A 16,786-nucleotide genomic window follows, 5' to 3' on the forward strand; every position below is an offset into this window, starting at 1 on the left:
CACACGCCATGATCACATGACCTACATTGAAATACAACATGTCTGCATTGTAAACAGTACTGCAAATACGTCTCTAGAATACAAGACTATCACATAATATTCTGCAATCAACGTTAGCCTGCGTAAGGTCAACACAGGTAAGAGAGACGTTGACAACTATCTGACATTGCCTGACAGTGACAACGTTGAAGTAAGAGGTCAGATTGAAAGAAGGGGGGAACTTTTCTACTGTCTCATGTTTTCAATGTTAAGATTTTGATAAATTCAAGGAGGTATTTTTGTCAGAAACAGGGCAGCAATCTTTACTTGTTTTAGAGTGTTCTCTTCTCCCATTTGACTAACAATCTTTGTACTTTTTTCTTGTGCAAAACCAAGATGATGATGAAGAAGATGCAGACTGCTGCACGATTCAGGTCTCAGTTGTGGAGTCTGAAGATGCCTAGCCTCTGTCACAGAAGCTTTGCTGCCATCTCCACTTACAAAGCTGTCATTTTTGACATGTATGGAGTTCTCATTCCGTCACCTGTCAAATTGGCAACAGGTATGTTATATAGGCCACACAATGTGCCACACAATGTGCCACACAATGTACCACACAAGCCTTGTATAACCCAACATCAAAAATAGGCCATTACGGTAGACTTACTTATTTCCATTCAACTCCTAATGGAAGAAAGGGCCTCAATACATAGGGGTGGCAGGGAGCCTAGTGGTTAGAGCGTTGGACTAGTGAACGAAAGGTTTCAATATCGAATCCCTAAGCTGACATGGTACAAATCTGTAGTTCTGCCCCTGAACAAGGCAGTTAACCCACTGTTCCCCGGTAGGCCGTCATTTAAAATAAGAATTTGTTCTTAACTGACTTGCCTAGTTAAATAAAGGTTCAATCAAAATAAACATAGAAGTCAATATAGTGCAACATAATATTCTCGGTCTCTTTTTCTCTCTAGTGTTTGAACAACAGAACAGTGTTCCTCTGGGCACGCTGGGCAAGGCCATCAGGACAGGTGGGGAGGTGAACACGTGGAAGAGGTTCATGCGTGGAGAGATTGGGGCTGAGGAGTTTGTGGAGACCTTCGGCAGGCAGTGCAGTGAGATAGTGAGCTTATGTCTACTACATCACGACTAGCCATGTCTATCTGTACGTACAGCCTGTACCCTATGGGCCCTGGTTAAAAGTAGTACACTAAACTAGGGAATAGGGTGCCATTTGGGATTCGAACCCACATCTTAATTCATTATCCCCCTCTGCTGCTCCACCCTCAGGCAGGAAGTCCTGTTCCCATTGGCTCATTCTTGTCTAATCTGACCAGTGGGCCAATGACCAGGCCTCTACCCGTCATGATGGAGGCCATTTTGTGTGCTCGCTCCAGGGGCCTGAAGACTGCTGTCCTCAGCAACAACTTCCTCCAGCTGAACGGTGACCCCTTCCTGCCTCTGAACCACTCTCTCTTCGATGTGGTGACTAAGCATTTTATGGTTACATCGACTGCGTCCCAAATTGCACCCTATTCCCTATATAGTGCACTACTTTTATTCAGAGCCCTATAGGCCCTGGTTAAAAGTAGTACACTACATAGGAATAGGGTGCCATTTGGGACGCATACATTATTTAGTAATGATAGTAAAAGTAACACAAATAGTAGCTGTGTAATTCTATGTCAAATTTCAGTGTTTGAGTGCAGAAATGGCATTATGATTACAATGTAGACTCTCTCTCTCTCTCTCCCTTTGTCCCCATCCTGCCTCTCACCATCCCTCTTTCCCACCTTTCCCATCTCATTACTCCTCTCTCCCCACATCTCTGGTTGTAGATAGTTGAGTCGTGTAGGGAGGGCCTCAGTAAGCCAGACCCTAGGATCTACCACCTGTGTCTGAACAGACTGGGTGTCTCTGCCCATGAGGCTGTGTTTCTGGATGACCTGAAGTTAAACGTTGAGGCAGCTGCCCAGCTAGGAATGCATGCTATCAAGGTGAGTGAGCCGCGTCTCTGCATTCTTAACTCCCCCATACACATACCACTCTATCTTGGAGATGTTGTGGTGTACTGTGCAAGTGACTGCAACCTAGTGAATGATCTCGCTGTTTCATTGAGCAGTGTTTCAAGTTCCTCCCCAAGCTTCGTTGTAGTCACCAAACACTAGGGAACTCTGTGACCGAGCCACCGGTGAGTGATAGATATTGTTCTTCAGGTAGGGGACATTGCAGCGTCAGTGAAGGAGCTGGAAGGGGTGCTGGGGATCCCCCTGTCAGGGTTTGTTCCTGGGCCTGGTTCTGCCCCTGTGGCCACAAAGCTCCCTATGGACCAACTCACACAGTACCTGAGGAAGGCTCTCCATCTGTCTGACAAAGGTACATCTACCCATTTCTTTAAAGAAAAAGAAAAACTTGCACACAACTCTTGCCAGTATGTAGTTTAAAATATTACGTATCGGCCTCTTGGCCTTTGTCAGAGCTTCGTCAGAACATTTCAAAACTTCTGTCCTGAAATGGATAGAATTGATATTACCTCAGTGTTGTCAGTAGAAAGTCCCGTAGCCTCTAAAGGCACTGGGGGAAGGGAGGACCAGGACATGTATGTTGATCTATGATGTCTGTCTAGAAATTGATAGAATTGATATTACCTCAGTGTTGTCAGTAGAAAGCCCCGTAGCCTCTAAAGGCACTGGAGGAAGGGAGGACCAAGACATGTATGTTGATCTATGATGTCTGTTTAGAAAGCTCACCTATATGATGGCTACGTCCCAAACAGCACCCTATTCCTAAAAAGGGCCCTTGTCAAAAGAAGTAGGAATAAGAATCCATTCGGGACACACCCGGTGTCTCTATTTACTGTTGATGCTGTCTGTCTCTATATCTGAAGCAGACTCTATTGCTGTCCAACAACTCAACCCCAGTCAGTCAAACTCCTTATATCACTTGACCACTGGAGGGCGCCATCTCCTCCTGAGGAAACAGCAGAAGACCTCCCGAGCCATGGAGACAGAGTTCAGGTTGGGCTCCTCCAACACACCACCTACCAAGCTGTGGGAATTAGATGGGTGTGAGATGGAAGTGATCAGCATCTGGATTGGTCATCCGTCTCTTCTATCTAGATCACTGTGTCTGTGTCCCAAACGGCACCATGTTCCCTATATAGTGTACCCTATGGGCCCCTGGTCAACAGCAGTGCCCTGTAGGGAATAGAATGTCATTTGTGACACCATTTGTATCATTAACCTTTTAGTTCATTTCCAGTTGTATGAAGAAACGTTGTGTTCTTTCATCACTCTCTTCTCTTTACTCCACAGGTTGTTGAAATCTCTCAGTGGATCCGGCATCCCTGTTCCAGAGATCATTGATCTGTGTGAGGACCCAAGGTGAGAACGCACCCTGCCTGACAGACACACACACAGAAACAAGCACAGAAACATACATACACTCATGCACGTTACATAGTTCTAGATTCTTTTTTTTTTTTTTTGTCTCTGTCTTCTTCCTGTATGTGGTTGTGTTGCCCAGTGTCCTGGGTGCTCCCTTCCTCTTGATGGAGGTCTGTCTAGGGAGGATGTTCAGTGACCCCTCCTTGCCAGGCCTGACCCCCGGGGACAGGAGGGCCTTGTACCAAGCCATGCAACACACACTCTGCCAGATCCACTGTCTAGATACTAGAGCAGTCGGCCTGGAGGACTACGGCGAGCCAGGTAATTCATTTATTTAGCAAAGATTGTTTTGTGTCATTCTCTATCTCTCTCTCTCTTTCCTCTCTTTCCTCTCTCTTTCTTTCACTCTCTCCTTTCTCTCGTTCTCGCTTTCTTTCACTCTTCTCTCTCTCGTTCTCTCTCTCTTTCTCTCTTTCCTTCTCTTTCTTTCACTCTCTCCTTCATCTTCTCTCTCTCCTTCTTTCTCCTCTGTAGTGGATTACATGGGGCTTCAGGTACAGTGGTGGACTCAGCAGTACAGGGACAGTGAGACTCCGCCCATTCCAGCCATGGAGAGACTTATACAGTGGATTCCTCTGCACCTCCCCAAACACCAGAGATCTACGCTGATCCATGGAAGCTTCAGGTATAACACAAACACAGCATGTACATATTTACATAACCAGCAGTAATATTTGTATTTGAAAAGTCTCCTGATTAGGTGTGCATCTCACATGGCACGCTATTCCCCATATAGTGTACTAATCCCATTGATCTGGTCAAAAGTAGTGCACTATGAAGGGAAAAGGGTGCCATTTTGAACACAGCCGTGGTGAAATGAATCCAACCCAAAACCCCCTCTGGTCCGTAGCCTGGAGAACCTTGTGTTCCACCCAGAGAAGCCAGAGGTGGTTGCGGTGATGGACTTGGGCCGTTCCAGACTGGGTGACCCTCTAACAGACCTGACCTTCAGCATGGCTCACTGCCTGCCCCAGGACAACCCTCTACTGACAGGTACCATTATACCACCTAACCATACTACTGCACCCTACCAGGTCCACGGATATAAAACTCAAATGGCACCCTATTCCCATGCGCCTTGGTCAAAAGTAGTGCAGTATATAGGGTGCCATTTGGGATATAACCTAGAAGTAATATGCATTTACACTGAACCAAAATATAAACACAACAAAAGTGTTGTTCCCATGTTTCATGAGCTTGAAATAAAAGATCCCAGAAATGTTCCATACGCACAAAAAACGTATTTCTCTCAAATTTTTGTGCACAACTTTGTTTACATTTCTGTTAGTGAGCATTTCACCTTTGCCAAGATAATCCATCCACCTGACAGGTGTGGCATATCAAGAAGCTGATTAAACAGCATGATCATTACACAGGTGCACCTTGTGCTGGGGGACAATAAAAGGCCACTCTAAAATGTGCATGTGGTTATATTATGTCAAAATAATGGTGCAACGCTAATAGATCTAATATTATTTTGTAACAAATGTGCTTTCTCCTGCGTTGGATACGGTCGCTGTCCGCAGTTCTGAAACATAATCTTCAGTGCACCATAGAATTGGCACCTTTCCCTATGTTGCTATGTGCATAGTAGCAAAATTAACCAGCATATTGGGATTGAGAACAATTCCTTAAACCATATTCAGATGGTTTAAGGTCAGGTAATGTAATTATGTGCAATTCCAGCCAGAATAACCTACTGTTTTTTGGTCCTCTGATAATACCAGTTCCTTGTGAATCGACATCCCTGTGTTTTGAGAGAAATGTCTGAGTTTGACAAGAAAATAATAAGTGATTTGATAGATTGAACATAGCCTATATACACTATGTGGCCAAAAGTATGTGGACACCTGCTCGTTGAACATCTCATTCCAAAATCATGGCCATTAACATGGAGTTGGTCCACCCTTTGCTGCTATAACTGCCTCTGCTGTTCTGGGAAGGCTTCCCACTAGATGTTGGAACATTGCTGCGGGGACTCCATTAGGCCACAAGAGTATGAGTGAGGTCGGGCGATTAGGCCTGGCTCGCAGTTGGCGTTCCAGTTCATCCCAAAGGTGTTCGATGGGGTTGAGGTCAGGGCTCTGTGCAGGCCAGTCAAGTTCTTCGACACCGATCTAGACAAACCATTTCTATATGGACCTTGCTTTGTGCACAGGGGCATTGTCATGCTGAAACAGGAAAGAGCCTTCCCCAAACTGTTGCCACAATGTTGGAAGCACATAATCATCTAGAATGTAATTGAATGCTGTAGCGTTAAGATTTCCCTTCACTGGAACTTGGGGCCTAGGCCAAACCATGAAAAACAACCATTATTCCTCCTCCACCAAACTTTACAGTTGGCACTATGCATTGGGGCATGTAGCGTTCTCCAACCCAGATTTGTCAGTCAGACTGCCAGATGTTGCAACGTTATTCATCACTCCAGAGAACGCGTTTCCACTGCTCCAGAGTCCAATGGCAGCGAGCTTTATACCACTTCAACCGACACTTGGCATTGCGCATGGTGATCTTAGGCTTGTGTGCGGCTGCTCGGCCATGGAAACTAATTTCATGAAGCTCCCAACGAACAGTTCTTGTGCTGACGTTACTACCGAAGTCCAAACTGCCTTTGGAAGCGAGTGTTACAACCAAGGACACGCTTCAGCACTCGGTGGTCCCGTTCTGTGAGCTTGTGTGGCCTATCACATCCCGGCTGAGCCGTTGTTGATCCTATACATTTCTACTTAACAGCACTTACAGTTGACCAGGGTAGCTCTTGAACTGGCTTGTTGGAAAGGTGCATGCGACTGTTTTTAGTCTGCTGTAATAAAGGCTTTATGTATTTATTTATTTGCGTTATGACAGACTCTCTGGTACACTTATTTGGTGTTGTTTACTGTTCCAAATGGTCAGAGAAAATAATAATATTATTGTAATCTAACAACACCTGTTTGGCACATAATACTCACGCAACGCTTGCTCCTATACATTTTCTTTTTCTAGATCTCCAGTAGTCTCCACAACCAAGTCAAATGTCTTCCACAGATCTGACTTCCCCTTTCCCTCCTGAACAACCAGTAAACATTCACCCGTTTCGAGTTTCTTTTTCACGTCCTCCACATCCATTTTGCAGTCGACATAACTGTGTTCGGAGTTTGTTATAACCAATTTATTAATGTGATTATGATGGGCTATAGGTCAGGCCCTATTGGTCACATGCATGCGATGCTTATGTGTTTTACGTAAAGAGAGTATGGGTTGAGTGAAGAGGGAACATTTTTCCAAAACAAATTAGGGATTTCGTTAACGGAACTTTTCAGTCAGAATCCAGACAGAAACGAAATGGCTGTAATGATGTGGCAGCTTCAGCATGGACAGCGCAATAAACACTTGCTGTGTTGTGGTGCCTTTTGCTGCAGTAGGGAGGAGAGCGAGACAATGTGCGCCAGTCACACATTTTTTTTTTAACACATTGTGACCATCGGGGTCTTTCTTGAGTAATTTGTGTGACGTTCATTTTATATAATCAAACAGTGTGCTTAAAGCATCAGACAAGCTCAGTGCATATGTAGTTGGTTTTTATTCACATAGGGTGTGTCTGTCTATATATGGAAAAATAAGTTTAAACATTTTGACCAATCAATTGGTCGAAAGAAAAGCACTACTCTCGGTTGACCGAAATTTTATTTTAGTTGGGGACAGCCCTAGTATGGACAGGCATAAACTATGGACAGCTAACACAATTGCATTTTATCGATGGCCATTTGAATGCACAGAGATACCGTGACGAGATCCTGAGGCCCATTGTGGTGCCATTTAATCCGCTGCAATCACCTCATGATTCAGCATGATAATGCACGACCCCGTGACGCAAGGATCTGTACACAATTCCTGGAAGCTGAAAATGTCCCAGTTCTTCCATGGCCTGCATACTCACCAGACATGTCACCCATTGAGCATGTTTGGGATGCTCTGGATAGACTTGTACGACAGCGTGCTCTGGATAGACTTGTACGACAGCGTGTTCCAGTTCCTGCCAATATCCAGCAACTTCACACAGCCATTGAAGAGGAGTAGGACAACATTCCACAGGCCTGATCAACTCTATGCACTGCATACGGCAAATGGAGGTAACACCAGATACTGACTGGTTTTCTGATTCACGCCTACCTTTAAAAAAAAAAAGAAGGTATTTGTGACGAACAGATGCATATCTGTATTCCCAGTCATGTGAAATCAATAGATTAGGGCCTAATGAACTTATTTAAATTGACTGATTTCCTTATGAACTGTAACTCAGTAAAATCTTTGAAATTGTTGCATTTTGCGTTTTATATTTTTGTTCAGTATAGTTATGATTCAATAGATCAACACAGTGGTGGTTTCATTGTGTTTCCTACAGGTATATCTGACAGGGGCCTAGTGCAGCTGGGTATCCCCACTGTGGAGGAGGTGATGGGGCAGTACTGCAGCTCTATGGGTCTGGAGGAGGGAGTCCCAGACTGGAACTTCTACATGGCCTTCCACCTCTTCTGCCTGGCAGCCAGCCACCAGGGAGAGAGCAAGAGTACCATTGCAGGTACCAGAACATAGACCAGAGTTTAGGATTGTGTCTCAGGCAATATCTTCAATGACAATTAATAAAGCTTCGTAAAGGTACATAGTTTGGATTTTATAGCTTGTCAGCTATTACTTGGTCCTCTGTAGCTGTTGGAAGAGCATCACTCTTGCAACACCAGGATAGTGGGTTCGATTCCCGGGACCACTCGTACATAAAATAATCTATGCATGCATGACTAATTTGCTTTGGATAAAAGTGTCTGCTAAATGGCATATATTACTATTATTTAGCTAGCCTAACAATCTGTCCAGAATTATAGTATTACTTAGCTGGCCTAACAGTCTGTCCAGATTATAGTATTACTTAGCTGGCCTAACAGTCTGTCCAGATTATAGTATTACTTAGCTGGCCTAACAGTCTGTCCAGATTATATTATTATTTAGCTGGCCCAACAGGCTGTCCAGATTATAGTATTACTTAGCTGGCCTAACAGTCTGTCCAGATTATAGTATTACTTAGCTGGCCTAACAGTCTGTCCAGATTATATTATTATTTAGCTGGCCCAACAGGCTGTCCAGATTATAGTATTACTTAGCTGGCCTAACAGTCTGTCCAGATTATATTATTATTTAGCTGGCCTAACAGTCTGTCCAGATTATATTATTATTTAGCTGGCCTAACAGTCTGTCCAGATTATATTATTATTTAGCTGGCCTAACAGTCTGTCCAGATTATATTATTATTTAGCTGGCCTAACAGTCTGTCCAGATTATATTATTATTTAGCTGGCCTAACAGTCTGTCCAGATTATATTATTATTTAGCTGGCCTAACAGTCTGTCCAGATTATAGTATTATTTAGCTGGCCTAACAGTCTGTCCAGATTATAGTATTATTTAGCTGGCCTAACAGTCTGTCCAGATTATAGTATTATTTAGCTGGCCTAACAGTCTGTCCAGATTATATTATTATTTAGCTGGCCTAACAGTCTGTCCAGATTATAGTATTATTTAGCTGGCCTAACAGTCTGTCCAGATTATAGTATTATTTAGCTGGCCTAACAGTCTGTCCAGATTATATTATTATTTAGCTGGCCTAACAGTCTGTCCAGATTATAGTATTACTTAGCTGGCCTAACAGTCTGTCCAGATTATAGTATTATTTAGCTGGCCTAACAGTCTGTCCAGATTATAGTATTATTTAGCTGGCCTAACAGTCTGTCCAGATTATATTATTATTTAGCTGGCCCAACAGTCTGTCCAGATTATATTATTATTTAGCTGGCCTAACAGTCTGTCCAGATTATATTATTATTTAGCTGGCCTAACAGTCTGTCCAGATTATATTATTATTTAGCTGGCCTAACAGTCTGTCCAGATTATATTATTATTTAGCTGGCCTAACAGTCTGTCCAGATTATATTATTATTTAGCTGGCCTAACAGTCTGTCCAGATTATATTATTATTTAGCTGGCCTAACAGTCTGTCCAGATTATATTATTATTTAGCTGGCCTAACAGTCTGTCCAGATTATATTATTATTTAGCTGGCCTAACAGTCTGTCCAGATTATATTATTATTTAGCTGGCCTAACAGTCTGTCCAGATTATATTATTATTTAGCTGGCCCAACAGTCTGTCCAGATTATATTATTATTTAGCTGGCCTAACAGTCTGTCCAGATTATATTATTATTTAGCTGGCCTAACAGTCTGTCCAGATTATATTATTATTTAGCTGGCCTAACAGTCTGTCCAGATTATATTATTATTTAGCTGGCCTAACAGTCTGTCCAGATTATATTATTATTTAGCTGGCCTAACAGTCTGTCCAGATTATAGTATTATTTAGCTGGCCTAACAGTCTGTCCAGATTTATAGTATTATTTAGCTGGCCTAACAGTCTGTCCAGATTATAGTATTATTTAGCTGGCCTAACAGTCTGTCCAGATTATAGTATTATTTAGCTGGCCTAACAGTCTGTCCAGATTATAGTATTATTTAGCTGGCCTAACAGTCTGTCCAGATTATAGTATTATTTAGCTGGCCTAACAGTCTGTCCAGATTATAGTATTATTTAGCTGGCCTAACAGTCTGTCCAGATTATATTATTATTTAGCTGGCCTAACAGTCTGTCCAGATTATAGTATTATTTAGCTGGCCTAACAGTCTGTCCAGATTATATTATTATTTAGCTGGCCTAACAGTCTGTCCAGATTATATTATTACTTAGCTGGCCTAACAGTCTGTCCAGATTATAGTATTATTTAGCTGGCCTAACAGTCTGTCCAGATTATATTATTATTTAGCTGGCCTAACAGTCTGTCCAGATTATAGTATTATTTAGCTGGCCCAACAGTCTGTCCAGATTATATTATTATTTAGCTGGCCTAACAGTCTGTCCAGATTATATTATTATTTAGCTGGCCTAACAGTCTGTCCAGATTATAGTATTATTTAGCTGGCCCAACAGTCTGTCCAGATTATAGTATTATTTAGCTGGCCTAACAGTCTGTCCAGATTATAGTATTATTTAGCTGGCCTAACAGTCTGTCCAGATTATATTATTATTTAGCTGGCCTAACAGTCTGTCCAGATTATAGTATTATTTAGCTGGCCTAACAGTCTGTCCAGATTATATTATTATTTAGCTGGCCTAACAGTCTGTCCAGATTATAGTATTATTTAGCTGGCCTAACAGTCTGTCCAGATTATAGTATTATTTAGCTGGCCTAACAGTCTGTCCAGATTATAGTATTATTTAGCTGGCCTAACAGTCTGTCCAGATTATATTATTATTTAGCTGGCCTAACAGTCTGTCCAGATTATATTATTATTTAGCTGGCCTAACAGTCTGTCCAGATTATATTATTATTTAGCTGGCCTAACAGTCTGTCCAGATTATATTATTATTTAGCTGGCCTAACAGTCTGTCCAGATTATATTATTATTTAGCTGGCCCAACAGGCTGTCCAGATTATAGTATTACTTAGCTGGCCTAACAGTCTGTCCAGATTATATTATTATTTAGCTGGCCTAACAGTCTGTCCAGATTATATTATTATTTAGCTGGCCTAACAGTCTGTCCAGATTATAGTATTATTTAGCTGGCCTAACAGTCTGTCCAGATTATAGTATTATTTAGCTGGCCTAACAGTCTGTCCAGATTATAGTATTATTTAGCTGGCCTAACAGTCTGTCCAGATTATATTATTATTTAGCTGGCCTAACAGTCTGTCCAGATTATATTATTATTTAGCTGGCCTAACAGTCTGTCCAGATTATAGTATTATTTAGCTGGCCTAACAGTCTGTCCAGATTATAGTATTATTTAGCTGGCCTAACAGTCTGTCCAGATTATATTATTATTTAGCTGGCCTAACAGTCTGTCCAGATTATATTATTATTTAGCTGGCCTAACAGTCTGTCCAGATTATAGTATTATTTAGCTGGCCCAACAGTCTGTCCAGATTATAGTATTATTTAGCTGGCCTAACAGTCTGTCCAGATTATATTATTATTTAGCTGGCCTAACAGTCTGTCCAGATTATATTATTATTTAGCTGGCCTAACAGTCTGTCCAGATTATAGTATTATTTAGCTGGCCTAACAGTCTGTCCAGATTATAGTATTATTTAGCTGGCCTAACAGTCTGTCCAGATTATAGTATTATTTAGCTGGCCTAACAGTCTGTCCAGATTATATTATTATTTAGCTGGCCTAACAGTCTGTCCAGATTATATTATTATTTAGCTGGCCTAACAGTCTGTCCAGATTATAGTATTATTTAGCTGGCCTAACAGTCTGTCCAGACTATATTATTATTTAGCTGGCCTAACAGTCTGTCCAGACTATATTATTATTTAGCTGGCCTAACAGTCTGTCCAGATTATAGTAATATTTAGCTGGCCTAACAGTCTGTCCAGATTATATTATTATTTAGCTGGCCTAACAGGCTGTCCAGATTATATTATTATTTAGCTGGCCTAACAGTCTGTCCAGATTATATTATTATTTAGCTGGCCTAACAGTCTGTCCAGATTATATTATTATTTAGCTGGCCTAACAGTCTGTCCAGATTATATTATTATTTAGCTGGCCTAACAGTCTGTCCAGATTATATTATTATTTAGCTGGCCTAACAGTCTGTCCAGATTATATTATTATTTAGCTGGCCTAACAGTCTGTCCAGATTATATTATTATTTAGCTGGCCTAACAGTCTGTCCAGATTATATTATTATTTAGCTGGCCTAACAGTCTGTCCAGATTATATTATTATTTAGCTGGCCTAACAGTCTGTCCAGATTATATTATTATTTAGCTGGCCTAACAGTCTGTCCAGATTATATTATTATTTAGCTGGCCTAACAGTCTGTCCAGATTATATTATTATTTAGCTGGCCCAACAGGCTGTCCAGATTATAGTATTACTTAGCTGGCCTAACAGTCTGTCCAGATTATATTATTATTTAGCTGGCCCAACAGTCTGTCCAGATGTTAACCTTACATCTGTTTTATGAACAATATGTAGTTGTAGTCTTAACTATCCCTCTTTTACAGGACAAACCGGCTCCGGGAGGTTAGCTGAGCAGGTGGCTGACCTGGCCTGGGACTTTGCCACCAAACAGGGCTTCCGTATCTTCAATGCCATGCCCAGGTCGCCTCATGCAGGCACCTCCCCTTTAAAGGGGCAAGTAGCAGAGTGACTGCTTTGTTGTTTTTCAAATCCTGGATTGCCCCCTTTAAAACCAGATTTCAGTAGCTGAAGTGATTGGCGGCATAGAGGAAGTTGTATGTTCTTTGTTGGCTCTTAAGTACACATTACATCACTACATTTATACCCAGGATATTGTTTTTCAACGGGAAAAGGTCAAAAATAACTGGAGTGGGACTGTAGAGAGGATGGTGTCTTAGAGGGGATGACTGCCAACCCTATCCAGACTTCCAGAGCTCAGCTGTTCATCCACTATTCCCTCCAGGAGCCAGGAAACGGCAGCCTTCCCTGGGCAGGATCGCCCCTGGCCGGAGATGGACTAAAACTGATAGGAAATTGCTGTGCCAATATTTTGCACTTGTTTTTCTCTTCCTGGCTTTTTTCTACTAATAACAGCTGTTTCCAAGAAGGCTTTTCTTGCAATAACTGTGGTTGGTTTTTTTCCCCTACAAAACTTCATCTCTGGACAAGAGTGTCCGCTACATGAATAAAATGTAAATTTTTGCTCAGGTCTATTACTTCGATTCAGTTTACATTAGTTCAAGCTTTATGGAGCCTGTGAAAGCTATGGTCAGCAATGCTTGTCAGTCCTGGGCTTTACTCAACCAATACCTCTAATTAAATAACCCACACAAAGTATCTAGTCAGAGATGTCAGTATATTACATGTCATTACAACCACAGTCTGTTATAACTTTGTATATTCTGTCAAAATAAAGTATATCACTATTCTTTTCTACATGACTGACCAAACAGCTGTGATGTCCAATGTGGATATACATGATTTTATCAAAAGGAAATATTCCTCTAGAATTCATGATACTGTATCATATCATCCAACATTGGGTTTGGAGTGCAAAGACAAAACTATAGTTGTGAAAATATCCCTGACATTCAATGACAATTCCATTGGCATTTACTGTGTTTCACAAGTAACAAAGTAAGCATTTACATTTGTCAAGAGTCATAAAATGATGTAGAGGAAATGAAATATACAAACTAATTCACCATTTAGTGAAAAAAGAAAGCATTTGTGCAGTCAAGAAGACTGTTACTATATACTCAAGGTCAACCCTATCAAGGTCACTTGAGGTCATTCTTGACTCCCAGTATTGAGTCCTCTGCCCGTTTATGCGTCTCCATGGTAACCTGCAGCTGCCAATATCTGAGGTAGAGCCACATCAAGCTACCATTCTTCCTCTTGTCCATTTTCTTCACGTTGAGGAGGCGATTGTTGCCTTTGGCACAGTAGCGGTCGTTCTTAAAGATATCCTTCAGGTCTCCCTCCAGATCTGTATCCGTTCCCAACGGTTCCTTCACCACCTTGAGGAGCAGGTTCTTCTCCATCTCCAGCCTATGTTCCCTGGGGAGGAGCAGGTTGCAGTAGGCCCCCTGTCTCTCCACAAGGTCCTCCTCCAGATCCTTCAGCATGGCTGAGGCCCTCTGGTGCCAGTCACTCTCTCTGGCCAGAGCGTGTTGGAGGACGGCCCCAGCGGCGCCGGATTCTAAAAGTTTAATCTTCTTTTGCTCCAGAGCCTGGCGATTTGAAAATGAAATGTTTAGTAAACACAAGATAATACAAATCTCAACTGTTGCTTCAGGGTTTAGTCTAGTGGTTAGTTACACAGCACTGTGGTTAGAGCGATGGGCCAGTAACCGAAAGGTTGCTGGATTGAATCACTGAGCTGACAAGGTCAAAATCTGTTGCTCTACCCCTGCGCAAGGCAGTTAACCCAGTGTTCCCCGGGCGCCGAAGACGTGGATGTCGATTTAAGGCAGCCCCCTGCACCTCTCTGATTCAGAGGGGTTGGGTTAAATGCAGAAGACACATTTCAGTTGAAGGCATTCAATTGTACAACTGACTAGGTATCCCCCTTTCCCCTTTCAGTACACATATATTGGTATACCAGTGTCTGCATGGGTTTGAATCTGACCCATCGTCCTTCTGGAACACATCTCATACCTTTCCTGTCTCTCTTTCACTGTCCCTATCTGTTCAATTTAAACATCAACAAATAACCTCAGCTTATAACAACTCCATCTTAAAAGCAACATTCCCCTCACACCTTCAAGGCCCTTACCAGGCTCCACTAGAAGTTAAAACTAAGTTAAAGATGTATTCTCAAACATTTGGATAATTTCAGCCTGTAGTTTTGAAAGTGTTGCTCCTGAGCCAAAAGTGGTCCCTGTTTATTGTGTACTACATCATCCAATTGTGTACTACATCATCCAATTGTGTACTACATCATCCAATTGTGTACTACATCATCCAATTGTGTACTACATCATCCAATTGTGTACTACTTCATCCAATTGTGTACTACATCATCCAATTGTGTACTACATCATCCAATTGTGTACTACTTCATCCAATTGTGTACTACTTCATCCAATTGTGTACTACATCATCCATTTCTTGCGACATGCTACGAATTTTGCAATTTGTATGATATCATACGAATTTCGAAATATGTGTGATATGTTACAAATCCAAATTGTGCTATATGTTACACATTTGCTGTGCTTAAGATCCCGGGGTGCATCTTTAAGTCAAGTCCTCCTACCTCTCGTTCCACCTGTAGCTGTTTGCGTTCCTCCATGACCTGCTGGCTCTGTGAGATGAGGGCCTGGCGGTACCCCTGGACCCTCTGCCTCTCCTTCTCCAGCTCCAGCTCTAAGATGGCCGCTGCCCGCCGGTTCTCCGTCAGGGTGTCTCTGTACTTCATCTCAAGGTTGGAGGTCACGGCAGACATGTCCTGGTCGTACCGGGCCTTGACCTTTATGATCTCTGTCTGAGACTCTCTGGTCCAGATCCAGCCTGAGGATGGGAGGTTGTTTAGTTATTATAGGGCGTAGTCCTGACTAGGGCTTAAACCCAGGACATTGTGGCTGTTGACCAAACACCTTCTCATATAATAACCCACCAACCTCCCCTCCTCAGAGAAGGTGTTGGTTCAACAGTCCCATGTTCAAGCCCCGGTTGGAACTACCCCATCGGAACTTCCCAATCACTTTCCTGCAATATTATATGTAGTGATTGTAATAATACTGTTATAATGTTGTAATGACAACCTATTTGGTGTAGGGCAATGCAGTGAAGTCACCACAAAAGAGTATAAGGCTTATACTTACTTATAAGTAAGTACAAGATTGGCCTACAACTTTGGTCTTCAGTTGTATATACGCCACATGTCATGTATAGTGAATATCCTGTCCTTGTGTAACAGCACTGTACTGTGCAGGCTACTTACGAAAGGCAGCCAGCCCCAGCATTGGCACGAGGAGGGCATAATTCCATTTGTTCCCGTCAGCAGCAGCACCTTCTCGTGGGTCTGGCCCCATGTTCCATCTAGGGGGGTCATTCAAGTTGTTCATGGAGGAGCCCTATTCCAGGGGAGAGTCGAATGTTTATACACGTACCTGTCATCACCACATACATTGTTTTATCTAGCTAGCTGACTAGCTGTTGTTACTTACAACCAACCTGACCATAAGGCATTACCTTGACCTAAAATGAGGAATAGTAATAACGTTAATTATATTTAAATAAATAGCTAGGCAAGTCAACTAGAAAATATTAGCAGGGGAAACGGATGGTCTTATGTGATATCAAACTCCCTAAACCACAACATTGGCATGCATCCCACATGACGACTGGCACAGCAATGCAGCTAATGGCAGTCTCTCTTTGTTGTCATTGTAACATTTTTAAAAATGTCCATTCTTTGGCCTGAACATGAATAGCTAATTAACACCAACAAAACAAGTGCGGTTTGCTAGCACACTTGCCACAGCTAACACAACAACACAGCTTTACATGGTGGTTAGCTTGCAGGCTAAAATTAACAACAGCTAACTGAGTCATTGCATTAGTGCACGGCTATTTCAGTCCCAAATAACACATTGCAAAGAAGTACAGTAGATTATTTATTTTAAATTGAGCAGACGCTCACCTTGACTAAATGTGTCTAGGTCAATTAGCTATACATTTGTCCCTGTACCGATGGGAAAGAGCGATTATACGTTTTTACGCAAGACAGTTACAAAGAGACCACTTGTGTTGTACGAGGGTGTTACGGTCGAAGATATAGTCTCTATGTCATTACAAT

General features: G+C 42.1%; 2 protein-coding genes across 5 annotated transcripts; one reads left to right on the forward strand and one right to left on the reverse strand.

Annotated features, from left to right (window-relative positions):
• Nucleotide 1: 1 nt before the first annotated feature.
• On the forward strand, nucleotides 2–13,414 carry LOC109877213 (acyl-CoA dehydrogenase family member 10). Of its 4 annotated transcripts, none has more exons than XM_031816941.1 (13): nucleotides 2–137; nucleotides 376–541; nucleotides 951–1,099; nucleotides 1,267–1,461; nucleotides 1,815–1,973; nucleotides 2,193–2,352; nucleotides 2,864–2,993; nucleotides 3,291–3,359; nucleotides 3,502–3,683; nucleotides 3,897–4,047; nucleotides 4,273–4,415; nucleotides 7,807–7,983; nucleotides 12,525–13,414. In XM_031816941.1, the coding sequence occupies exons 2-13, from the start codon at nucleotides 376–378 to the stop codon at nucleotides 12,668–12,670; spliced, it is 1,827 nt and encodes a 608-aa protein (XP_031672801.1). In that variant the 5' UTR covers nucleotides 2–137; the 3' UTR covers nucleotides 12,671–13,414. The 4 variants fall into 4 exon arrangements, with proteins under 4 accessions (XP_031672801.1, XP_031672802.1, XP_031672803.1 ...); XM_031816942.1 differs by having other exon boundaries at nucleotides 2,867–2,993; XM_031816943.1 differs by lacking the exon at nucleotides 12,525–13,414 and having other exon boundaries at nucleotides 2,867–2,993; nucleotides 7,807–7,997.
• Nucleotides 13,318–16,761, reverse strand: LOC116363034 (coiled-coil domain-containing protein 127-like). Its single transcript, XM_031816945.1, has 4 exons — nucleotides 16,631–16,761; nucleotides 15,929–16,061; nucleotides 15,242–15,495; nucleotides 13,318–14,213 (listed from the first exon to the last, which is right to left on the reverse strand). The coding sequence occupies exons 2-4, from the start codon at nucleotides 16,050–16,052 to the stop codon at nucleotides 13,761–13,763; spliced, it is 831 nt and encodes a 276-aa protein (XP_031672805.1). The 5' UTR covers nucleotides 16,053–16,061; nucleotides 16,631–16,761; the 3' UTR covers nucleotides 13,318–13,760.
• Nucleotides 16,762–16,786: the final 25 nt, after the last annotated feature.

This window comes from Oncorhynchus kisutch, unplaced genomic scaffold, assembly GCF_002021735.2.
Source record: "Oncorhynchus kisutch isolate 150728-3 unplaced genomic scaffold, Okis_V2 scaffold903, whole genome shotgun sequence".
Taxonomy (NCBI): domain Eukaryota; kingdom Metazoa; phylum Chordata; class Actinopteri; order Salmoniformes; family Salmonidae; genus Oncorhynchus; species Oncorhynchus kisutch.

Excerpts from the sequence above, each read along its gene's own strand:
- LOC109877213 (XM_031816941.1), top strand. The coding sequence starts at position 376 with ATGATGATGAAGAAGATGCAGACTGCTGCACGATTCAGGTCTCAGTTG. Across the intron at positions 2,994-3,290 it reads GCCATGGAGACAGAGTTCAG|GTTGTTGAAATCTCTCAGTG; the intron begins GTTGGGCTCCTC and ends TTTACTCCACAG. Across the intron at positions 3,684-3,896 it reads GGAGGACTACGGCGAGCCAG|TGGATTACATGGGGCTTCAG; the intron begins GTAATTCATTTA and ends TCTCCTCTGTAG.
- LOC116363034 (XM_031816945.1), bottom strand. The coding sequence starts at position 16,052 with ATGAACAACTTGAATGACCCCCCTAGATGGAACATGGGGCCAGACCCA. Across the intron at positions 15,496-15,928 it reads GCTGGGGCTGGCTGCCTTTC|GCTGGATCTGGACCAGAGAG; the intron begins GTAAGTAGCCTG and ends TCCCATCCTCAG. Across the intron at positions 14,214-15,241 it reads AGCTACAGGTGGAACGAGAG|GCTCTGGAGCAAAAGAAGAT; the intron begins GTAGGAGGACTT and ends TCAAATCGCCAG.